General features: G+C 40.4%; 2 protein-coding genes across 2 annotated transcripts in view; both read left to right on the forward strand.

Moving 5' to 3' along the window:
* Positions 1-6,944, forward strand: part of LOC122813903 (zinc finger protein 436-like) — a 923,997-nt gene extending 917,053 nt beyond the window's left edge. Inside the window, exon 6 of the mRNA XM_044086450.1 lies at positions 5,699-6,944. Coding sequence (XP_043942385.1) covers positions 5,699-6,876 — 1,178 coding nt within the window. The 3' untranslated portion in view covers positions 6,877-6,944. The remainder of the gene's footprint in view (positions 1-5,698) is intronic.
* LOC122814430 (zinc finger imprinted 2-like) overlaps positions 1-26,979 on the forward strand; it is a 1,129,715-nt gene that overhangs the window by 979,838 nt on the left and 122,898 nt on the right. The gene's annotated exons all lie outside the window — the stretch shown is intronic.

The following is a 26,979-nucleotide window of genomic DNA, read 5'->3' on the forward strand; positions in this document are numbered from 1 at the left end:
AAAATGGAACTTTAACAAATCAGAAAAAAATGATTGTATGTGGGTGTGCTTCTGTAGTTCAGCTGACCTTGATAATCCCCACACTTATTCTCACACTAAAATGAATGTCTCTCTGTAGCTGATGGTTCATTTCCATTTTATCTTGCTGGGCCTCGGATGTTTCTCCCAGTATGTCTATGCATACCTGGCTGTCTGTATACGTAAGCATGGACAAAGCGCAAAAACACTTATTTGCAGTCTCAGCAAGATGGTACATTGTTGTTAATATTGTTATTATTTAAACATGGATAGTATAAGAGAAATAAGATCCAAGTATTCATCACTAAAAATTATCTGTCCTCATAGGTGAAAAGTTGTGTTCTTTTTGCATTTTTCTATCTAGGCTTCATGATCCCTCCTTCTTGTATGTTCTTCCATACTTCAAGGTTTTCTCATATGCAGAAAAAAAAACATTGTCCCATTTTTCTTTCACATAATTAGAAGGGAAAAATGAACTGTATGAATTTTCATAGAGTGTTTCTTTTTAAGTAGCTGCATGCAGTTATGCTGTCTGAAAATGGTGTGCAAACATTGGACCAATCCATGTGGGGACTTCCTCTTGTTAAAAAAAAAATAAATAAAATTTTCAGTAGGCTACATTAGCCCCTTACTTGCGGATCTGTATCCCTTTTTTCCCCCCATCAGTAGTGGAAACGCATCCTAAATGAATATAGTTGTTTGATTTGTAAGGTGATACTTTTCTACACTAGTTTTAATATATTCCTTAATCTCTTGATATTTGTTTAAGATGACAGGAGCAATTAAAACAATGTACCAGTAAACGATACAAAGCAGGCTATATTACAGAATGTATAAAAGCAGAGTCTAAAGCATATGTTTCAGTCTCAACCACCTAAATTCCAGTCCAAGTCGAGTTCAGAAGACTTTCTGTGGGCACTACAGAACTTGAATCATTGCAGGGCCCTTCTCCCAACCTAGAAGATGGAGGCTGTAACTTTCTTCTTCAAAAATGTGACCGCCTTAAAGTAGAGTGCCAGACAAACTTTTGATATTCTAGGTCATGTGACTTCAACTGTCCATGTGGCTCCTCTAGCCAGATTCACATGAGGTAATTACAATGGCTTCTAAGGAATTCTTGGTCAATAGTTGCAACCTTTAAAAAATAAACTCTGGTGTTTTGTGAATAGGATATTAGTTAGGTAGGTGAACCAGATGAAAAAAAAATGGATGCACTTTAAATGACCAGGTCACAACCAGACCCAAACCATGGATAAATCGGACAAGGCCTGGGGTATTCTCACCTTAGACCTAAATGTGCAGGACACATGGAACTCTTAAGAAAAGGAAAATGCACATACATATAAAAGAAATTATAGTAGTCATTTATCTTGTGAGAGTGCTGAATAGACAATTTGTGTCAAGGACTTTGAAAGTGGTTATAGACAACACCACAGTGATGTACATAAACAGGGAGGAAGTCACTCCTACCATCTGTGTAGGTTAGTAGGTTAGATATACAGGCCTAGGATCAGCTATGCAGTACAGGTTTCTCCTAACAGCTACATACATACACTCACAGGAAAACTCAATGACTGGTGAGCTGAGTGGGACTTCTGCAGACTCGCATAAGTGGTTGCCACACAGAGGTGCATTCCTAGGAACTACTATCAAATGAAGTATTCCTGAGAAGATATGCTTACTTCTCTCAGTAAACACCTGAAAACAATGTGTTTCAGAGTACCTTATAGTCAAACGTGGGCAGTGAACAAGTCCCTGAATTTGAGAGGCATGTATTGGTATGCTTTCCCTCATATTCCTTGCTTCCCAGGGTCAATCAAAGATTAAGCAGAAGAGGCCAGAAATTATAGTAACTTTCCTTTCTGGTTAGGAGGCACTGGATCCTCCTACCTGCTGTCATGGGAAGAGAAAGACTTTTCTGTTGCCACAGGATGCCAGCTTTCTGATGCAGTGTGTATGTGTTCTGTCCACCCTGAATATAACAGCATTGAGGCTATGTCTAATACTTACCTTCAAACAAATGTACTCCAATGAGGTGCAAAAAATCATGATGAAAGCTAGGAGGCCTAGTCCTAGAAAATCATAATTAATGAAATGTAACAGAGGAACCTGTACCATAAAAAGTGTGATGTACCTATGGTTCTTCTGTACCTCCCCAAACTTTTTTCATCTGGTTTAGAATGCACCTCATTCAGGGTACACCCCTCAGCCATTTCTGCTCATCTGCTGCTAGACCTTCCCTAAAATTCACACCACCTGCCATGCAGTTTTTGAAGGACATTCTGCATCTCAGAATAAATGGCTGCAGCCTGTGACTTACCTGTATGGTTGAAAAACTGATTGTGTTGACATTTGAAGTGATATTGCAACTGCAAAGTTTTTGTTTTGCATAACTGCACTTTTAATTGCAGTTGTACTCACTAAAAGAGTCAAATAGCTCCAAACCTTAATGTAAAAGTATCTTTAATGGCATTTTACAAAAACAGGGAGACTCTGCATTCTAATCCCCTCCTTCCTGTCCCAAGTCATTATGGAAATAAGCCTAAGCTAAGCTCTCCAGATACCAGTCTTTTCTCCATATAGCTTAGAACAATGAAGAAATACTTCTGCACTTAATGGCATTCACAAGCTTATATAGATCACTTTAAGGACGTTAGAAAGACAAACCAGTTGTTTGTAGCTTTTACTGAAAAAAAGACCACATGTCCAAGCAGACTGTTAAAAGTGGATATTTTCAGCATTACCATTCCTCACAAAGTCCATAACCATTCTCCACAATGAAAGTCAGAACGCACACAACAGATCCAGAGCAACCACTAGAGCCTTCCTGAAAGGGGTCAGTGTACAGGACATTTTAGAGGGCACCACATGGTCCTCAGTACATTCCTTTAAGTACTACAGATTGGACATTATCTGTATGGCTAGTGCTTTATTTGCTCCTGCCATATTGAGAGCGTGCTGCCTATCTGTCCTAAATAATTATAGTACAGGCTTTGACAAATGTCTTTGAAGTTATGACTTCTGCAGTGATCCACATGAAGAACATGGTACAGCTGTGTAACAAACTGACCATAACTGGAGATGTTTGAGTGGTTACTGCTGCAGTGATCCACATGAAGAACATGGTACAGCTGTGTAACAAACTGACCATAACTGGAGATGTTTGTGAGTGGTTACTGCTGCAGTGATCCACATGAAGAACATGGTACAGCTGTGTAACAAACTGACCATAACTGGAGATGTTTGTGACTGGTTACTGCTACAGTGATCCACATGAAGAACATGGTACAGCTGTGGAACAAACTGACCATAACTGACCATGTTTGTGAGTGGTTAAACTGCTGCAGTGATCCACATGAAGAACATGGTACAGCTGTGTAACAAACTGACCATAACTGGAGATGTTTGTGAGTGGTTACTGTTACAGTGATCCACATGAAGAACATGGTACAGCTGTGTAACAAACTGACCATAACTGGAGATGTTTGTGAGTGGTTACTGCTGCAGTGATCCACATGAAGAACATGGTACAGCTGTGTAACAAACTGACCATAACTGGAGATGTTTGTGAGTGGTTACTGCTGCAGTGATCCACATGAAGAACATGGTACAGCTGTGTAACAAACTGACCATAACTGGAGATGTTTGTGAGTGGTTACTGCTGCAGTGATCCACATGAAGAACATGGTACAGCTGTGTAACAAACTGACCATAACTGGAGATGTTTGTGAGTGGTTACTGCTACAGTGATCCACATGAAGAACATGGTACATCTGTGTAACAAACTGACCATAACTGGAGATGTTTGTGAGTGGTTACTGCTGCAGTGATCCACATGAAGAACATGGTACAGCTGTGTAACAAACTGACCATAACTGGAGATGTTTGTGAGTGGTTACTGCTGCAGTGATCCACATGAAGAACATGGTACAGCTGTGTAACAAACTGACCATAACTGGAGATGTTTGAGTGGTTACTGCTGCAGTGATCCACATGAAGAACATGGTACAGTTGTGTAACAAACTGACCATAACAGGAGATGTTTGAGACTGGTTACTGCTGCAGTTCTAGTCACCTCTGTCGTAGGAACATGGCTAGGCAGTGTGTCAAACTGACCATAACCGGAGATGTTTGAGACTGGTTACTGCTCTTTCATCCTAAACTAGGGCTAGGGCGTGTGTCCGTGCTCTTTTATCCTAAACCGGCTAGGGCGTGTGTCCGTGCTCTTTCATCCTAAACCGGCTGGGGCGAGTGTCCGTGCTCTTTCATCCTAAACCGGCTGGGCGAGTGTCCTTGCTCTTTCATCCTAAACCGGCTGGGGCGAGTGTCCGTGCTCTTTCATCCTAAACCGGCTGGGGCGAGTGTCCGTGCTCTTTCATCCTAAACCGGCTGGGGCGAGTGTCCGTGCTCTTTCATCCTAAACCGGCTGGGGCGAGTGTCCGTGCTCTTTCATCCTAAACCGGCTAGGGCGTGTGTCCTTGCTCTTTCATCCTAAACCGGCTGGGGCGAGTGTCCGTGCTCTTTCATCCTAAACCTGATCTTTTCTTTCATTTTTTTTCTTATACTTCCTGGTTGTTCTCCTTGGGAAGTGTCGAACTCTCTGGATCTGTTTAATATCTCTGGGGAAATTCCTCTACAGCACTGAGTATCATGACAGACTGTGATCTATGAAGAGGCATGAAAGATCCAAAGATTTTAAGATGGAATGTCACCTTTATGCAAAGTATGTGCAGATATATTTTGGGTACATAAAGTAACATCAGCCTGGCCATGGTGAAAGGGTACTTCTCTCTAAAATTCTGGATGTATATCAGACCTTATCCTGGGAGAGAACTCCCTGTTGCCATGACTACAACAGTGACCACACAAATATCCACTCTTAAGGTGGTTATACAGTGCTACTTTCTCTGAATATGCCTCTCAAGTGTGTCAGTTTATGAGGTCTGTTTCTAATTTCCACCCTCACAAATCCTTTTGCAGCAAGGGCATGTCAGTTTTCATGTGTTGCTGAATGAAATTTAGCAGTATAAACTTACATTAGTAAGTGATACTCTGTAATCTGCTTATGTTAGACATTGTTGCACTTCATTGTGACATTGTTACATTGTAGCACTAAGTTTCAATGTGCTTTGCACTAGATCACACATTTTGCCAGTTTATCTATATATATATTTTTTTTTTTTTGAAGTTTGGCAACCAGTGCTAATCTGAAAGGACCACTTTCAGCCTCCCGGGGAAGTGCAGAATGTTGCATTTAAATGGCAAAGTATAAATAGGTTTGCATGAAAAGATGAAACAATGTTATGGGAGTCCGTTACACTACAATTACAGTATGACTTTAATAAATAATAAATATTAGGACAAGTGGAGAGGTATGCCTGTAGGTATGATTGGTTGGTATGTTATATATTCAAAACTACTGATTTTTGCAAATTATTTTGTTAGTTCTGTACTGTTTTTGTACCTATTAAAATTGTACATAGAAGATTAAGTTATAAATTGAGTCTGAATTGTTTTTGCTCTTTTTATCATGTTAATAGCAGCAGAAAATGTTAACTTTAAAAATGGAGAATAAATTCATAATATTTACAATAGAAAAAACTGCATGTATTCTGTTAATAAAATGAAACGCATGTATTTCATCATTGTGATACAGAACTAATAATTAATCTGTTTATAGGCAATGGGAGCAGAGAATGGAGCATTTCCTGGATTCCACAGCCATCACTTAGGGTTTGTCTATTACGTTATCCTACAGAGAACCTGCAGCACTCTGTTCAAACTCTGAAGGGGTCGGACAAGCATCCTGTTATACCTGTAGCACAGCCTCATCCAGTATACACCTGCAACATGAACTCTGAATGTGACCCAAGTTCTATAGTACAGCAAAGTCCATTAGTACGTCCGAGAGCTCACAAAGAAACAAAACCATATAAATGTCGTGAATGTAATAAGTGTTTCAAACAGAGGAGCCATCTAGTAATACATGAAAGGATTCACACCGGGGCGAGACCATATAAGTGTCTTGAATGCAATAAGTGTTTTGGACAAAGGACCCATCTAGTAATACATGAAAGGATTCATACCGGGGCGAGACCTTATAAATGTTCTGAATGCCATAAGTGTTTCGGACAAAGGAGTGCTCTAGTGCAACACAAAAAGACTCACATGGGAGAGAGAGAGAGACCATATAGATGTCCTGAATGCGATAAGGGTTTTATAACAACTAGAAACCTTAGAAGTCATCTGTTAGTTCACAGTGGGGAGAAACCATATAAATGTCCTGAATGCAATAAGTGTTTCAGACAAAGGGGGGGTCTAGTAATGCATGAAAGGACTCACATGAAGGAGAGACCATATGTATGTCCTGAATGCAGTAAGGGTTTCACAACACCTGGTGGCCTTCGATATCATCTGTTAGTTCACAGTGGGAAGAAACCATATAAATGTCCTGAATGCAATAAGTGTTTCGGACAAAGGAGTGTTCTAGTAAAACATGAAATGACTCACACGGGGGCAAGACCATATAAATGTCCTGAATGCAGTAAGTGTTTCAGACAAAGTAGTACTCTAGTAAAACATGAAAGGACACACACGGGGGTGAAACCATATAAATGTTCAGAATGCAATAAGTGTTTTGGACAAAGGACTGTTTTAGTGGAACATGAAAGGACTCACACTGGTGCAAAACCATATAAATGTCCTGAATGCAATAAGTGTTTCAGACAAAGGACTACTCTAGTGCAACACGAAAGGACTCACACAGGGGCGAAACCATATAAATGTTCTGAATGCAATACATGTTTTGGACAAAAGACTGCTCTAGTGCGACACAAAAGGACTCACATGGGGAGATGAAAAGTCAGCAAGCAAAGGAGAGTAGTAGTGCTGAAATTGAATTCATCCTCAAGTCTTGGTGAGTACCTTTGCGAGGTGGGCCCAGTTTTTCACAAAATCTCAGTGAGATAACACTGATATATACACTATTTATGTAGCATATATCATGGACAGAAGTAAGGCAAAAACAAAAAAAAGGTAGCTGGTGGCATAAGTCCCAGGATAAAAAAGTGCCCAATCCTGGTAGGCACATAGGTTCCAGGATGGGAAGAAATAGTGTAGAATCCTCAATGTCTGGAAACATTCCTACAATGGGGTTAGGCCAGGCCCAAGATGCCCTCCCCCCCTCCATTGTAGAAAGTATCAGTAGTCCACAAAAATCACAAAAACTGATAGGCCAAAGAAAAGCTAAAAAGACAATAGAGTGGACTATTGAGGATAAGAAAGAAATTATGTATTGTTACTATTATGCTAAAAGCTCAGAATTACCAGACAGAGGATATACAAAGTGATTGAGAAAAATTAGAAAGAAAATACTTTCACAAGAAAATTTGTCAGAAGCTTCAAATAAAAATTTATGTTCATTAATGCAACAGATTTTTGAAAAACAGTATATAGATCAAGAAACTTTGATCTGTTTGGAAAAAGAAGCATCAAAGGAAGTGAGAAAATGTAAATAAAACCTAGAAATTTTTGAAAACCATAAAAAAGAAATCTGGACATGGGCAAGAAAGAAAGATTTGTTATGGTGCAATATTTATGCAAAGGAGAAAGTCAAGTTAACTAATATAGAGAAAGCAGTTACAAAGTTATTTGAAGAGAAATATAGGCAAAGGCATCCAGATATGGAAAATTTGACAATAAGAAAATTAATATCGCAAAGATGGAATGTGGAAAAGAAGATTAGTAAAGCAGAAGTTAGGGAAGTAGAAGTTGAAGATGTTCTTCGTATTTCATTGTTGCAGTCCTCGCACTTGGATTATCTGCCTGCAGGTAGCATTCAGTCGGCCCGAATACCAGAGTCTTAGTGTTTCTGCGTCAGATGCTGTCGCTTCTTCATTGACGTCTGGTCATTAGGGGTATAAAACAGGTAGCTGACGCCATTACATCAGTCTTTCTCGCCGAGGCAGAGCCTGAAGCAGAAGCAGTTCACAAGTGCCGGTTGGCCGCTACCTGAAATTTTTATTTTTGAGTTGATAATCCTAAAGTCTTCTAAAGTGAAGTACCCTGTTGAGGATCCTTTTTTCTTGCTGTAACCGATGTCAGAAAAAGTTAACAATTGTCTTGCCTGTGGAAAGCAATTACCTCTCAGAGATTTTCATTCTTACTGCATCACTTGTTTAGGCCCAGACCACGTTGTCCCTCGCGGTCAGTTTTGTGCCTTGTATAATGTCTGAACCATTCATCGTCAGGCTGTTTTTGTTGTTGAATTTTGCTGTCATTCTCTGTATTCTGAAATGGCTTCGATAAACCAATCCGAATGCCGATCTGCCGAAAAAGTCGTAAAGATAAAGACAAAGACAGGCCGCATAGGTCCAAAACTGATGACGATGCTTCCATTAAGCTAGTCACCTGTCTGCCTGCACTCAATGAGGCATCTTTGCAGCCCCTGATGCCCGCTTCTGTGGCTTCACAGGTCTCTGCTGAGACCCATTATGTATGCCGCGAGATGCTTCTTAGACTATAGAACCAGCGGATGTCTCTACCTTAGATGGGTCCGGAGCCGCTGTGCAGGCACCGGCTTCTGAGGGTGTATTCCATCCTACCGATGTTCGAATCAAACTGACTGACTACTTTATTTTTATCTAAAACTACAGAGTTCCTTAGCCCCAGAGTATGCACTACGCCTAGAAAACTGACCAAAGCGCATGCTCAAATTCCCATGCCACAAAAACAAATGCTTAGAATGGCTGAAGACCTTATTATGCTAATTAGGGGAAGCCAGCCTTCCCCTGCTAAGAGACCAGGAATTGAAGTTCCTCCTGATTCTACAGAACAGGAGTCCAATAAACTCTGACCCTTCTGATTATCAGGATATGGCCTTATCAGTTTGAGGCTTCAGATGCAGAGGAATCCATTCCCTTTGCCTCCCTTCCAGAGGATTTTTCTTTTGGTGAAACCTTGCATACTTTAAAAGAACATTTCCACTGGGAATGCCAAGATTACCCTCAGTCCAAAAAGAGACTCAGATAATTTTTAGAGTTATCTCAGCACAGGCCTCTAGCTATACCCCCTGTCCTGGATGTTATAGATGATGTTTTTATGGAATCCAGTCTTACTCCAGACACATTACCCCCAGCCCCTAGGAAATCTGTACCTGATTCCCACAAGTTTCTTTTCAAGAATCCTACTGCTGATCCAGAGATCATTTCCCAGAGACATAAAGGTATTAAGGCTACTACAGCCAAAATTCCTACCCCTTCGGACAGAGATTCCAGAGCTTTAGTCAGATGGGGTAAGAAGGTATATACCTCTGCAACTCTTGTTATCAGGGCATCAAAGTGCCAGTTTCACATGCTGAAGTACTAGCAACATATTATGGAACTAATTAAACAAAAAATGGTATTTCCCGATTGTGCAGAAAGTAAAGGTTTACAAGAGCTAATACATTCTGCAAACCAAGTTAGTAAGCATACTTTGCAGTGTGGCTTTGATGCCTTGGAAGCATCTTGCAGGGCTGCAGTCACTGGTTCTGTACTGAGAAGACATACTTGGCTGAAGGGGCAAACCTTGCCAGATCATGTCAAATCCAAATTACTAGATGCTCCTTTAAATAAGGACTGTTTGGCAGCAAAGCAGAAGAAGTTCTTAAAAAGACAGAAGAAAAAGCTAAATCTATGCAAACTGTTAAATAATTCTTACAAGTGCAACCACCTAGATTCAGTAGGCACTGCCCTTCAAAACAATGGTCCTTTCCAGCCCCTTCAAGGCCTTCCCAGACAAGACCCAGGGGAAACAGGCCACCCAGACTACAGTCTCAAGGTATGCAGAGATCTAAGCAATGTAGTGCCTCCACCACAAAAACAGGGAGTGGTAAACAACCCCCCCCCCGATGGAAAAAGTTCACTATGACTTCTCAGTTCTACTTCCCAGCCCTGCCCAACTGCTTGTGCCCCTAGGATGAAAACTTGCCCTTCATGCAAAAAACTGGATGTCCATCACTTGGGACCGATGGGTCCTACACATTGTATCCCAGGGGAACAAATTCTACTTCCATTCACTGCCAACCCCCAAGAGGGTTTCCTGACCTTCCTCCAAACCAGTGGGCAGAGTTTCAAAGGCAAGTACTTTCTCTATGCTCAATGGGGTCAGGGTTTCTACTCCAGACTTTTCCTTGTGCCCAGAAAAGAGGGCTCTTGGAGCCCAGTCAGCAGCGGCCTTAGATCAGCTAGTGCCCTAGGCAATGGCCCACAGCACAGCACCACCACATCCAGTTGTTGCCCCCAACCTGGTCTACTCCACACCAAATAATACTGAGCTGGCTGCTCAGCTGCCAGCCTAGGCCTAGCTATGCCTAAGGCTGGCCATGAGCCCAGTCCTGGATTTTTGAATTCTCAACATCTTTCTGGTGGTCCCAAAATTCAAGATGCTTACCCTGCAACAGCTTCTCTCTATGCTAGCCAAAGATGCCTGGTTAGTCACTCTAGACTTAAAAGAAGCTTATCTGCACATCTCCATAAGGGAGTCATGCAGGAAATATCTACGTTTCAGGGCAGGATCTATGCACTATCAGTTCTCTGCACTTCCCTTTGGCTTATCTACTGCGCCCAGAGTATTCACAAAATGCATAGCTCTAGCCATTGCATACTGCAGGCAGAGAAATTTCCAAATGTACCCATACTTGGACGATTGCCTGATTCAGGCGGACAGTCAGGAATTGGTGCTTCAGCACCTGGCATTTGTAAAAAGCCTTCTCACTTCATTGGGGTACACCATCAACAAAAAGAAATCTTAACTACTACTCAGTCAAAAGATTGTATTCCTGGGAGCAAGCTTGGACACAACCTCCCAGATGGCATTTCTCACTTCAGAAAAACATGTCTAACTGACAGACTACTTCAAACAAATGGCCACCAGAACCCAGCTATCTGCAAGAAAAATACTGCAAGCCCTAGGGTTCAATGGCCTCACGTATTCTACAAATTCCATATGCAAGACTGCATGTGAGGAAACTTCAGTGGTACTTAAAAAAAGTCTTTGGTGCCAGCATTCTCAGGACCTGGAAACAGTCATTCCTGTCATACCTTGTCTAAGGACAGAGTTCCTCTGTCGGGCAGAAGCATGCAACCACAACAAGGGACTGCATTTCATTCAACCCCACGCCACCCAAACCCTGACAACAGATGCATCAGACTATGCATGGGGGGCTCACATGGCAGGCAAATGCATTCAGTGCCACTGGAGCCCAAGGCAGATTCTCATGCACATCAATCAAAAAGAGATGCCAGCTGTACAGATTGCTCTGACAGCTTTCAAATACCTAATCCTTCCAGGACAACTACTGATAAAAACAGACATCATCACAGTTATGTGGTACATAAACAAGCAGGGGGGGGTACCTATTCTTACCCACTCTGCAGGTTAGCCATGGCCCTGAGGAACACAGCCTTGAGCAACCAAGTCCATCTACAAGCTAAGTTCCTACCAGGCAAATAAACTTCACTGGCAGACAACTTAAGTAGAAATCTCCTAGACCCACATGAGTGGAAATTGGAGCCTAACACCTTCAACCTTCTGATCCAGAGGTGTTTCTCTTTGCCTTCCCCAAGAACCACCAGTTAAGCAAATACTACACCAGGAACCCTCACAGCAGCGTCTAGAAGGTGGATACCATATCTTTCAATGAGAAAATCTCTCAATCTATGCCTTTCTCCCTCTGCCCCTTCTCTCTAGAGTACTACTCAAGATAAAAGAAGACAGACCAAGAGCAATTCTGATTGCCCTGGACTGGTCACGCCAGCACCGGTACCCACTCCTGCACAGCCTGACAACAGTGCCACACTGGCACCTACACCAGACTCATACCCTGCTGTCTCAACAGGAGGGACAGATTTTGCATCCACAATTGCAACCCTTAAACCTTGCAGCCTGGCTTATCCCTTGAATACCCCACCAGCAACTCTCAGCAAACAGGTGCTGGATGTCATTCTTGAAGCCAGAATGCCTAGTACTAGGAAATCCTATGCTGAAAAGTGGAAAAGATTGTTCTTGGACTCAGTCTAAAGGAGAGGACACAGCAGTACCCTCCTTACCTCTAATCATGGATTACATAGCAGAGCTTCTCCACAGAGGCCTATCCTTCTCCATTAAGATTCATGTGTCTGCCGTCTCGGCTCATTATAATACTGAGCCACCTCTATTTTCTCACCCTCTCATCAAAGAGTTCCTATGGGGGGCTAACAACTTAAGGCCCCCAAAGAGGGCACCCACCCCTGCCTGGGACCGTAACTTTGTACTGGAAAAGCTCATGCTTTTGAACCTGCTGCTTCAGCAGAGTTAAAATTCCTCTCTTGGAAAACAGCCTTGCTTTTAGCCATAACTTCAGCTAGAAGAGTGTCTGAGTTACAGACACTAATGGCTGTGGAACCCTTCTTTATTTTCCATGCGGACAGGGTTTCCCTAAGGACTAAACCCATCCTTTATGCCTAAGGGGGGTGTCCAGTGTGGCTCTAAACCAATCCATCCACTTACCAACCTTCTTCCTTAACCCTCAGAATAAAGGGGAAAGGATACTGCACTCTTTGGACATGCACAGACAGTTCAGGTTCTACCTTAATAGGACTAAACCTTTCAGAAAATCTGACCAGCTGCTAGTCAGCTTTGCTTCAGGCACAGAGGGTAAGGCCATTTCAAAACAAACAATTTCCAAATGGATAGCACACATTCCATTTCTGCTACATGCACCATGGAAAACCAACCCCTCAGTGGGTCAGAACACATTCCACTAGGGCCACATCTACCGCTACAGCATTTCTCAGGGGAGTCCCTACCAGGGACATTCTGGAAGCTGCAATCTGGAGTTCTGTACACACCTTCACCAAGCACTGCCACTTGCCTATCTTTTCCAAATCCAGGGTTAGATTTGCTACAGCAATCTTGCAAGGCCCACTAGCTACCCCTAACACCTGCCTCCACACTGCCTCAGCTTTGGGAATCTACCCAAGTGTGATGACTGCAACAGTGAAACATAAACATAGTACAGTTGTGTGCACTTACCATAAATGTAGATGTTTGAGTGTATTCACTGTTGCAGTCCTGGTTTACCTCCCTCCAGCCCCCTGGCTTTCTCTATCTGTCCACCTCTCCTCTCTATGGCTATTTCTAATGGCATGGGTATTTACTTTTTACTGGTGGTGTTCCCCACCATATACTAGCTCCCTATTTGGGGGCTCCTGACATTTGGGGCAAGAAAAACTGATGTAATGGCATTGGCTGCCTGTGTTATACCCCTGATGACCTGACGTCATGGAAGAAGCGACAGCATCTGACGCAGAAATACTAAGACTGGTATTCGGGCCAACTGAGGGCTACCTGCAGGCAGATAACCCAAGTTTGATGACTGCTACAGTGAATACACTCTAACATCTACATTTATGGTAAGTGTACACAACTGTACTTTATGGAGTGTCTGAAAAGTGAAGGATTTAATATAGAAAGTCTAACACAGACTGTATTACAGCATGATGCTGTAATACAAAGTAAGGAGAAGCAGGAAGATCAGGAGACATCTGAAGAAGGAATATGGACATGGGGAGGAAAAAGAGATTTAATATGGCGTAATATTTGTGCCAAGGAGAAAGCAAAATTAACCAATACAAAAAGAGCAGCACCAAAGATATTTGAAGAGAAATACAGGCAAAGGATTATGGATATGGGAAATCTTACAATATGAAAAAGAAAACAGAGGAAAAGTAGAAAAGGAGACCAGTAATGGAGAAGTTAAAGAAATAGAAATTAAGGTTATGGAGCACCTGCAAAGTGAAGGATTCAGTGTAGAATATCTAATGCAGAAAGCACCACAACAATATAGAGTAATGGATATCCAAATTAAGGGGAAACCAGTGGAAAAGGAAGCAGTGGGGCAGGTGCCATATCAAGATATTTTGGAGTTTTCCATAGGAAACCAGTACACATGTTCAATTAAAGTTAGCAAGGGAAGGGACGAGACTGGAAACCTCTGATGTAGTTAACATTGAGGAGTAATGGGCCAGTGAGTTCCCATATGAGAAAGCAATGGATGGCACAGGATGAAATTGAAGATAAGGTGCCACAGGAAGATGCTATAGAACTTTCTATAGGATACCTGCAGGAAGTGGAAAACAAAGGATGTGCTCTTAGTTTGGAAGAAAATAAACTAAGGGAAGAGTTGCTTGATTTAATGGACAAAGATAGATATATTAAAATCAATAAAAGAAATGGATTGCAGAAGGTCAATAAAACCCCAAAAGTCAGAAGTCTGATAAAATAAATGAACACAGTAATTAGGACTGTCCACAAAGATCCATGCAATATAACAGAAGTAAACAGGATACATTACTGTTCAGCTAAACTAATAACTGAAAAAGTTCTACCACGCGAATACAGGGTAGTGAGACAAAGGAAGGGGAGAAATCGAATACCATCATGGAAGTATTGAATAGAGAAAAATATGAAGCAATTAAGACAAAAACTTTCACTGTTCGACTGTAGAAAAGGGAATAGATCAACAAAAATCCTAAGAGAGAGAGATGTTTTTAAAGCAGTGTGCAGTATTAGAACAGACCAGGATCTATCATGCACTATTACAAATAACAAACTAAAAATCTCAGCACAGACAGAAAACCCTAGAAGATACACAGATAAATATAAAGGAAAAGTACAAAATAAGCAATTTAGTGATGACCCAAAAAAGTTTTATAGAGAATTGGGAAACAAGGTAAAAGGAATTGAAAGACCACCAAGAAAAGAAGAAATAGATGCATTTTGGAGAAGTATCTATGAATATTCTGTGAAACAGAATAAAGATGCTAAATGGATAAAAAGTAAAAGAAAGAATAAGAAGTTTGAAGATACAAGAGATGAAATGGGATGATTGTAACAAAGTTAAGAAAAACCTCTAATTGGAAAACACCAGGCCCCGATGCGGTACCTAACTTTTGGTTAAACGTATTAACATCTTTGCACTAAGACTTAGTCATGAGTAAGAACTGTTTATATGTGCACTCTGAACAGACACCAGCCTGACTAACAGGTAAAACAATGCTCCTACTTAAGAATGAACCTGCCCCAAAAATTATTGACCAATAACTTGCCTACCGATGTATAAACTGTACACAGGAATTGATGCCAACAGAGTTTATAGTCATCTAGAAGAAAATGCAATAATGGCAGTAGAACAAAAGGGCAAAAAAAGAAAGTCATATGGAACAAAGGGTCATCTAATGTTAAATAAAGTCATAGTGAAGAACTGTAAAAAGGGGAAGAAACTAAGTATGGCATGGATTAACTACAAAAAAGCATTTGATAGTATCCCACATTCATGGATAAAAGAGTGCTTAAAAATGTATAAGATTAATCCTACACTGATAGACTATGTTACAGTGACCATGAAACAATGTCAGAGTACTTTGCAATTAAATCATGATAAAGGACAAATTACTATCCCGAGGTTAAAAATTTAAAGGGTGATAGTCCAGGGTGACTCTGTCACCGTTACTATTCTGCCTTGCCCTTAACCCCTTAAGCTGTCTACTTAACAGCTTAGGCCATGGATATAATGTGGCTTCTAGAAAACAAAGTCTAAAGACTTATCTTCTCTTTTGCCTATTTAAAACTCAATTATGGCAATAGAACAAAGGGGCAATAAAAGAAAGTCATATGAAATGAAAGATCATGTGTTACATAAAGTCATAGTGGAGAACTGTAAAAAGGGGGAAGACTCTAACTATGACATGGAGGGACTACTAAAAAGCATTTCACAGTGTCCCACAGTCCTGGATAAAATGCTTACAAATGTATAAGATAACCCTACAGTGATAAACTACATCACAGTGACCATGAAACAATGGCAAACCACTTTTCAGTTAAGCCATGATAAAGGACAAATTAAAATTATTATTCTGGGGATAATAATTCAAAAAGGGGATAATCCAGGGTGGCCAGGGTTACCACCTGTCCCACTTTGCGAGGGACAGTCCCTCTTTGAGTTCATAGGTGTGTACTAGACTAATGGCCCTGGATCTTATGTAAGTCTAGCCCAAGAAGATTCCCTGGCATCATGCCACCCAAAGTTAGTTCTCAGTGCCCCTGTCAAGCAAGTCCACTGAAATGATCCCTGGGGTGAACTTCCTATTGCTCACCCACTCGTCAAGATATGGGAAGTCTCTGGATTATGAACCTGTCCCTCCAGCATGTTCTCTTTATTGTGGTAATGAGGTTAAGGTCCCTGGAGTGTGTGGCATGGAGGGATTGGGATTTCTTTAGCTGTAACATATCTAGCAGCTCTGGGTCAGACATGGCTTTGTAGGTCAAGTAGAGATCGCCTCTAAGTAGGTGTTAAGAAACTGAGTATAGGTGGAGTTTTTTGAGTCTGTCCATATAGGGCATGTATCTAAGGCCTAAGATCCTCTTAGTGAGGTATTTTTGTGGCCTTTCCAGTTGTAGGTGTCTATTGAGGTACATACCAAATGTGGCATTGTATTCTGTAATAGGTCTAATGAGGGACTAGTAGAGAGGGATTATGACCTCTTTCTTCCTGGATGAGAAACCTTTTTTAATGAGATGTGCCATATAGAAGGAATTTATGACTACAGTGGCAATGTGGTTATTAAAGGAGAGGTTGCTTTCATCCTATGTCCCCAGGTCTCTTATCACACCTTTAGTGTTTAGTGGACTGCCTCCTGTGTGGAAGTTCATGGGCACCGAATTTTTCCCAAAGGGAATGACAATGCACTTTTTGGCATTGAGCTTAAAGCCATGGTTCTGGCCAGTTTTGGGCAGTTGCGTTCTGCATAAAAACTGAAAAAATGCCAAATGTCCTGAGATTTTAGGAAAAAAATATTTCCCATATTTTATGTAGCAGTTGCATAAAACAGTTATTCTGTATCTGAAACATCTAAATGTTATAAGGGACAGAATAGGCAACTATTATGATAGACTATCTGTGCAGTGAAGGCTTTAGTGTGGAAACTCTGACACAGGTACCATCACAGCATGATATGCCAATGAGTCTCCAGGAGGAGGAACAACAGATGAAGCAGGATGTGTCTGGAGAAGATACACAACAGGGTGATGCACTGGAACCTTTTGTAGGAAACTTGTACAAAGTCCAGTTACAAATGCACAGCAAAGTAAAGAGCAGGAATTGGCTAATCCTCTGACACTGACAATATTGCTACTTGATGGGCCCAGTTACAATTGCACTGAAAGGGAAAAAGCAGAAAATGGAGTGCAAAGAAGGTGCCCTCAGTCTAAAGAAAATGATCTAGGGAAAGAGGTGCTGGATTTATTATAGAGATGGATAAACCTACTGAAATCAATAAAAGAAATCTATTACATTGAGTAAGACCCAAAATGTTAGAAATGTGGTAAACCAGGTGAACAGGACTATTAAGAGAAATTCATGCAACATAGCAGAAATAAGTAGGATACACTACCATGCAGCTAAACTAATAAAGTGTTGCCACAAAAAATATAGACCAACAAATGAAAGAAAGGGACCAGTTACAATGTTACCCTGGAAGAACTGAATAAAAAAAAAAACTGTAAAACAATTAAGATGAGCATTACTGTCAGAAGAATATACAAAAGGGAACAGATCTAAAACCCTTACAAAGATAGTTATGGTAAAATCAATGCACAGCATTGAGAGACTACAATTTATCATGTACTATTTCCAATAATAAACCAAAAATATCAATGCAAGTAGCAATACTTAAATGGCATACATGTAAATGTAAAGAGACGTAAGAAATATCTGGAATTTGTTGATGACACAAAAATGATTTATAGAGAAATGAGAAGTAAAGCAAAAAGCAATAGAAACATCACAGAAAAGAAGAAATGGGTATTTATGAAGATACCGTTGAACATAATAACTATTCTGACTGGATGAGAGAGTTAAAAGAAATGGAGTTGGAAGATCCAACATAAAAGACAGGACATGGGAGAAAGCTATGACCAGATAGGGCATGGGAGAAAGCTATGACCAGATAGGGCATGGGAGAAAGCTATTTCCAGATAGGGCATGGGAGAAAGCTATGACCAGATAGGGCATGGGAGAAAGCTATGACCAGATAGGGCATGGGAGAAAGCTATGACCAGATAGGGCATGGGAGAAAGCTGTTTAAAAAATGAAGGTCGTACATGGAAAACCCTGGGTTCAGATGCAGTGTGAAACTTCTGGCTAAAGGTATTAACAGTTTTACACAAATGCTTAACACTGAGAAAAATGAGTTGTCTTCATACTGCAAACGCATTAATCTTGTTAATAATAAAAAACACATATTAAGAATTATATACTGGATTTGATGCAGACCTGGTTTGTAGCCATCTAGAAAAAATTAAACATGACAGAACAAAAAGGTAATAAAAGAAAGTCGTATGGAACAAAAGATTATCTGTTCTTAAATGTTTTTAATAACAAATTTTACCACCAGATATCAGGTGTTGTAATGGGTACACCCATTGTGAATATGTATACCAATTTGGTATTGGATAAATGGGAAAATGATTTTGTGTACAGTGCTCCAAATTGTTACTTAGAAAAGGTTGCCTGCTTTAAGCACTTAATGTGTTTTTTTTTTTTTTTTATATCTGGGAGGGTGGGCATGATTAATTTTTTTCAATTTGTTGAATACCTGAATAGCAATGCTGAATTTTTGACATTTTCTATGTCTTTCATCTAATTGTATTTTTGGATGTGGATCTGTTCTTCAATGGATGTGGCATACAAACATGTGTAAGAAAGCTGTACATAGAAACAAATATTTATACTTTGATTATGCATATTTCACACATCTTTAAGGGAACTATCAAAGGACAATTTGTATGTAACCGGAGGTTAAATACCAATATCGATGGGTGCATTGCACACATTAATGAAATGATTAATGAATTTATAGATAGAGGCTACGATGAAACACTACTAAGTAATGTAAGTACTGATGTTCTAGGGATGAGAGAGACCCAAGCTAATCCATATTATAGTAATGAAACATCAATAAATGAACAAATGGTTTTATTTGATGATGCTAAATTACAATATCTCACTACCAATAGTAGATGAACAAATGGTGTAAATAAAATTATAATGGATAATTGGGGCATACTAACAACTGTAACAGAGGTACAGAATATTGTAGGTAACAAACCTAGGTTTGCTTACCACAATTTTTCTAGTTTAAAACAAATGTTATGTTATAAAGGCACTAGATATGCCTTGATGTCTAAACAGCTGCATAACATGGGTACTTACCAATGCTATAACTGTTGTTGCTACTCTAGTATTAATAGTGATAAGGCTTTTACACACCCTATTACAAAGAAAGTGTATGTCCTTAAATGCTCTGCTCCATGTATGTCTATTACTGCAACTTACAAGGTATGTTCTAGTTTTTACATGGATATGTCAGTAAGACATATAAAGGACAGAATAATTGAACATGGAGCAGAAAAAAAAAGGAATGCTTCAACAAATGCATTAGCGAAACATATTAGTGAAAATGGCCCAATGCATGTTTTTAAGTTTAGGGTGATTGACATGGTATATAAAATGTGAGGGGGGGTGATATAAATAACAAACTTGAAATTAAAGAATATGAGTGGATTGCATGATTACAAGCTGACCACCCACCAGGTGTTAGCCAAACTGCAAGCCTTAAACCAATTCTTAAATGTAAGCAGTATTGCTTACAATTAAAGAATGATATCTTATTTTATGTTAATTGTTTAATTGAATATTGTGTATGATTAGCTGTACTTTTATGAATCTGAGCTTTTAAATGAAATGTATTGAACTTTTTTAATTTGCACTGAGGAAGGGTTTGTTAACCTGAAAGTTTTGCTTTAGTTTATTAAATTTATATATTCAGTACATTGCTGAGTTTTTTATACTATTCTTAAATAATGCCATAACAGAGGAAGTGTAATTGGGAAGAATCTGAGTATGGCAAGGGTAGTTTACAAAAAAAAAAAAAAAAACCTTCAATAGTATCCCACATTCATGGGTAAAGGGGTGGTTGCAGGTGTATAAGATATACCCCTCATTTAGCAGTTACATTGCAGTGACTGTAAAACAGTGGCAAATTACTTTGCAACTGGGCCTTGATAAAGGACAAATTATTATTACAAAGGGGGGATATTCCAGGTTGATTCTGTGTCATTACTGTTTTGTCCTGTCCTTAACCCATTAATCATTTTACATAATAGACTTTGGTATGGTTACAGTTTAACTTCGAAAACCTTTTTCAAAGACATTTCATATACTCTTCGTGGATGTTATAAAATTGTACAGCTCACCAGATGAGGATCTGCAAACATAACTAAAACTAATTAAAACTTTTTAACACGATGTAAGAATGACACTCGGTCTTGATAAATATGCAAAAGTCACATTTATAAATGGAATGCGGAAACAACAAGAAAATATCAGCTTGGTACAACAGTCCAATATAAATGAACGTGAACAGGAGGGAATGTACTGTTTGGGAATAGATGAAGGGTCAACAGTAAAACACAGACAAATGAGGACAAACCTTAGCTTATATTGAAAACTGCCTTAACGTATATAATTAAAATCCAAGATAAAAAATAAATTTACTCTTCCTGTTCTAACTTACAGCTTTGGTATGATTTCCAGCCCCAAATAACATAGTATCAGCTGGACAAGGAGCTGAGAAATGTTCCCTGCTTATCAAATGATTTATAAAAACAGTGCAGATCAAGAGTATGTATCCCTCACTCTGAAGGAGGTTTGCACCTCCCCAAAATTGGCTGCATGCATAAGTCTTCATCTGTGCGACTGCATACATATTTGCTGACTGCATCATCCAATAACTGAAGTTCTAAAGTATGAAGATGAGGAGTCTAAGATGACAGGTTTGCTAAGCTTATTAGCTAGCCTAATACTTGGCTATGAACCTATAATAATAAAAGTGGATCTCTTAATGATTACTAACCAATGAGCTTTCTCATACAAGTTATAGTGATGCCAGGTAGTATCTGCAAACACAGCAAATTTAAGTCATTTATTTTCAGTTACTTGCATTTGTTGTGCGTTTTCTTTTTTTTTGCACACACTTTGGCCATGTCATTTCTATCTTGGGTGGGTTTGACATAGTCCATATGTATGTTGTAGTTCATTAAGGTTTCAAGTCTTACTCCAATATATTTTTCTTCCTTAACATTTGCAATGCTATTCACTTTGAAATCTGTTAGGTGTAAGGACATCAGTGCCCCACAGTGATAGACTATTCTTTGGATGACTAATGAAATGACAACTACCAAAATGTATACAATATAAAAAATATTACACACACACACATATATATTTATGTATGTGTCTGTATAGATATATATGCACACTATATCTACCTATATATAATGTGTGTATGTATATATATATGTCTATACACACACACACGCATATATATGTATATACACACACATATATATGTATAGGTCTACTTGAGTAGATGGATTTTCGCTTACCCGAATTTTCGTTTACTGAGATGACAACACTGAGCTGTCACTATATCGAAACTACATATTATTGAAATTTTTAACTGGGAAACGAAACACTTTGTGAACAGTAAAACTGAACATACACCTCACTATGTCAAACCCACCTAGGTGGGGGGCTGTGCCTCCACCCACCCAACTAAGTATACCAGCTCTGGGACTGGAATACAGTGGGGAAAAAGTCCAATTTCACCATGTTTGCCACATTTAGCAGAAATGCTTTGGAAGGGAGTTGGAATGGAAGTAGATGAGAATTAAACAGCAACTTATAGTGCCAAAAAGTAAAAAATAAATAAAAATATATCTATATCTATCTATCTATCTATATATATATATATATATATATATATATATATATATATATATATATATAGAAATAGATGAAAAGTAAACAAAGTTGGAAAGCCCAAGTATAGTGTCAAGTATTCAGAATTCCTGGAATAGCCACATGTTGACCAAGGTTTGATGCTAGAATGGTTAAGGAGAATTTAAACCAAAATATGTAAGGCTAGCAATGACGACCCAACATAGTAGGCTGTGTACATGTTTGTTTAATCTGTAGAAAAAAATGGGACAAATCAACAAAGTTGAAAGCAGTTGCGTACCTTGTTGCTGGTTGAGATATACTCTTGGCTGGATTCAGGATTACTTGCCAAAGGTCTTTTATCTGATCGGCAAAACAACAAAAACAATTGCTAAAAGCCATTATTTTGTGAACATAATTTTAGAGAGCAAGCCCATCCTGCACCTCCCACTTGAATGAACCCCACACAGCCCCCTAACTTTTATTTATACCATCCCATTGTGCAAAGAGGATAACGGGCAACCCCATACCTTGCTGAAAGTGACGTTCAGTGATAGTCAATGAGATGTTTTCATTGGGACAAACTGCACTTGGTAAAGCCAAATGTTCCTTTATGGTTGAGAGTCTGAATACCAAAATGTACAACTGCTTCACTGAATATTTTGCTAACATTGCAATGTACAGGTAGCAGTGTCAAACCTCTTTACAACTGAATTATGATAAATGGCAAATTACAGTTCTAAGGATAAAAATCCAAAGAGGGAAATGCCAGGATGATTCTTTGCTACCACTGCTGTGTTTACTTAAACTAGGTTATGGTTATAGTTTTACTGCCAGAAAACAAACTTCCCGGTATCTCATATGCTTTTTCTGGATGACTTAAAACAGTATAGCTTGTCAGACAAGCAACTGAAAAAACATTCATCATCTTCTTTTGGCTGTTCCCATTAGGGGTCGCCACAGCAGATCACCTGTTTCCATTTCTTCCTGTCCTCTGCATCTTGCTCTGTCACACCAACCACCTGCATGTCCTCTCTCACCACATCCATAAACCTTATCTTAGGCCTTCCTCTTTTCCTGTTACCTGGTAGCTTCATCCTTAGCATCTTTTTCCCAATATACTCAGCATCCCTCCTCAGCACATGTCCAAACCAATGTAATTGTGCCTCTCTGGCTGTGTCTCCAAACCTTCCAACCTGTGCTGACCCTCTAATATACTTATTCCTAATCCTGTCCACCCTCGTCACACCCAGTGCAAATCTTAGCATCTTTAATTCTGCCACATCCAGCTCAAACTCCTGCCTTTATGTCAATGCCACTGTCTCCAACCCATATAACATAGCTGGTCTCACTACCCTCTTGTAGACCTTCCCTTTCACTCTTACAGGTACTCGTCTGTCACAAATCACTCCTGACACTCTTCTCCACCCACTCCATCCTGCCTGTACTCTCTTCTTCACCTCTCTTCCACACTCACCGTTACTCTGAACTATTGATCCCAAGTATTTAAACTCATCCACCTTTGCGACCTCTACTCCCTGCATCTTCACCATTCCTCTATTCTCCCTCTCATTCACACACATATATTCTGTCTTAGTCCTGCTGACCTTCATTCCTCTTCACTCTAGAGCATATCTCCATCTCTCCAGGGTAGTCTCCACCTGTTCCCTACTCTCACTACAGATCACAATGTCATCTGCAAACATCATAGTCCACGGGGACTCCTGTCTGATCTCGTCTATCAACCTGTCCATCACCATTGCAAATAAGAAAGGGCTCAGAGCTGATCCTTGATGTAACCCCACCTCCACCTTAAACGCATCCGTCACTCCCACCACAGTCACACTACCCTCGTTCATATCCTGTACCACTCTTACGTACTTTTCTGACACTCCTGACTTCCTCATATAATACCACAACTCCTCTCTAGGCACCCTGTCATATGCTTTCTCTAAGTCTACAAAAACACAATGCAACTCCTTCTGACATTCTCTGTACTTCTCCATCAACACTCTCAGAGCAAAAATCGCATCTGTAGTGCTCTTTCCTGGCATGAAACCATACTGCTGATCACTAATCATCACGTCCCTTCTTAACCTAGCTTCCACTACTCTCCCATAACTTCATGCTGTGACTGATCAGTTTAATCCCTCTGTAGTTACTACAGCTCTGCACATCACCCTTATTCTTAAAAATCGGTACCAAAACACTTTTTCTCCATTCCTCAGGCATCCTCTCACTTTCCAAGATTTCATTAAATAATCTGGTTAAAAACTCCACTGCCATTTCACCTAAACACCTCCATGCTTCCACTGGTATGTCATCTGGGCCAACAGCCTTTCCATTCTTCATTTTCTTCATAGCTATCCTTACTTCCTCCTTGCTAATCCATTGTACTTCATGATTTACTATCCCTACATCATCCAACCTTCTCTCCCTCTCATTCTCTTCATTCATCAACCCCTCAAAGTACTCTTTCCATCTCCTCAACACACTCTCCTCGCTTGTGAGTATGTTTCCCTCATTATCCTTTATCACCTTTACCTGATGCACATCTTTCCTAGCTCGGTCCCTCTGTCTAGCCAATTGGTACAGGTCCTTTTCTCCCTCCTTAGTGTCCAACCTTTCATACAACTCTTCATATGCCTTATCCTTAGCCACCTCTCTCTTTGCCATGTACCTCATCTCCTTATACTCCTGTCTACTTTCTTCATCTCTCTGACAATCCCACTTCTTCTTTGCCAACCTCTTTCTCTGTATACTCTCCTGTACTTCCTCATTCCACCACCATGTCTCCTTGTCATCCTTCCTCTGTCCAGATGTGATACCAAGCACCTTTCTAGCCGTCTCCCTTACTAGCTCTGCTGTAGTTACCCAGCTATTTGGTAACTCTTAACTGCCACCCAGTGCCTGCCTTAACTCATCCCTGAACTCCACCTCACAATTACCCTTTTTCAATTTCCACCATTTGATCCTTGGTGCTCCCCTCACACTCCTCCTCCTCTTCTTGATCACCAACGTCATCCTACAAACCACCATCCTATGCTGCCTAACTACACTTTCTCCGGTCACCACTTTACAGTCTCCAATCTCCTTCAAACTGGCCCTCCTACATAAGATATAATCCACCTGGGTGCATCTTCCTCCACTCTTGTATGTCACCCCATGCTCCTCCCTCTTGTTAAAATACGTATTCACCACAGCCATGTCCATTCTTTTCGCAAAATCCACTACCATCTGATCTTCTGCATTCCTTTGTTTAACACCATACCTACCCATCACTTCCTCATCCCCTCTGTTCCCTTCACCAACATGCCCATTGAAATCTGCTCCAATCACCACTTTGGGTACAGTCATCACCACTTCATCCAATTCACTCCAAAATTTTTCTTTCTCATCCATTGCACACCCAACTTGTGGAGCATATGCACTAACAACATTCATCATTACACCATCAATTTCCAGCTTCATAAACATCACTCTATCTGACACTGTTTTCACCTCCAAAACACTCTTAGCATACTGTTCCTTCAGAATAACTCCTACGCCATTTCTCCTCCCATCCACACCATGATAAAACAATTTGAACACACCTCCGATACACCTAGCCTTACTCCCCTTCCATCTGGTCTCTTGCACACACATTATACCAACCTTCCTTCTGTCCATCATATCAGCTATCTCTCTCCCTATACCAGTCATACTGCCAACATTCAAAGTTCCGACCCTCACTACCACAGTCCTAGCCTTTCTCCTCTCTTCCTGCCTTTGGCCATGTCTTCCCCCTCTTCTCCTCCTTTGGCCAACAGTAGCCCAATTTCCGCCAGCACCCTGTAGGCTAACAGTACTGGTGGCGGTCGTTGTTAACCCGGGCCTCGACCGATCTGGTATAAAAATGTTTATTGGTGTCTGCATGAAATGAATTGGCGAAGTTTTATGCCAGATGCCCTTCCTGATGCAACCCTCCCCATTTATCCGGGCTTGGGACCGGCACAAAGAAATGCACTGGCTTGTACATCTGAGAAGTTCAAGTTATAAATCAGCATGCTGTTCCTGTACTAATTTACAGATTTGGCATAATTAACTGGCCCAAGAGGTTAGGAAAACAAGAAAACTGGTCCATGCTCATAAAATTATATATATGAACCATTGCATTGCATGATTATATATCCCTCAATGTGAAGGAGGTATGGGCCGCCTAGAAATTTACTGTGTGTACTTGGTATTCAAATTTGATGCTAATCAGATGTCTAGAGTTTTAGTTGGATGCACCTACTTTTCAATGTGTTTGTTCCTATATTTAGTGTCCACAGGCTGAAATGCATGTGTAGTAGGAACAACAGGGTAAAAAACTTATTCATACTTGAATATGTTACCAGTACAGGTAACCTGATATCTACTATACAAGGAGTCTGTTCTTGGTACAATGTGGTGCTAAGAGGAGCACTTTGTGCAAACATACTTTCATAAGCTTCAGTCACACTATCCCTCTCTCCTTTCCACTTCTCTTTTGTTGCCACAGAAGTGTGGTCCACTTTAAACTTCTTCTTTTGGCTTTTCCTGGTTAGGGGTCACCACAGTGGATCATCTGTCTGCTCATGATTGACAGTGGAGTTTTATGGTGTCGAGTTGCCAGCCTGGCGCCCAACCTTCCACAGAAGGCATGCACTCACACCTAGGGCCAATTTAGAGTGTCCAGTCCACCTACTGCATGTTTTTGGGATGTGGGAGGAAACAGGAGCACCCAGAGGAAACCCACGCGACCACAGGGAGGACATGCAAACTCTGCAGAGAAGGTACCCCAGCCAAGAATTGAACCGGAGTACCTCTTGCTGTGAGGTGACAATGCTAACTGCTGCACCACTGTGGCTGCCCGTTGGTCCACTTTAAACTAATGTAAATATTTTACATTACACTCTGCTTGTTTACAGGCAGTCCCTGGGTTCATAGGTTAGTACTAAGCTAACTGCCCTTGTGAGCCATTTTAAGCCTAGCCAATTATCCCTTGTGAGACTCAAACCCTGCACCTTGTGTTTGTAAGGCAAACACCTTAATCATTAGGCCACCCTCCCAACCCCCCAAACTAAGGTTAAGGACAAGAT

This window comes from Protopterus annectens, chromosome 10.part0, assembly GCF_019279795.1.
Source record: "Protopterus annectens isolate FY-2018-M chromosome 10.part0, PAN1.0, whole genome shotgun sequence".
Classification (NCBI taxonomy): domain Eukaryota; kingdom Metazoa; phylum Chordata; order Ceratodontiformes; family Protopteridae; genus Protopterus; species Protopterus annectens.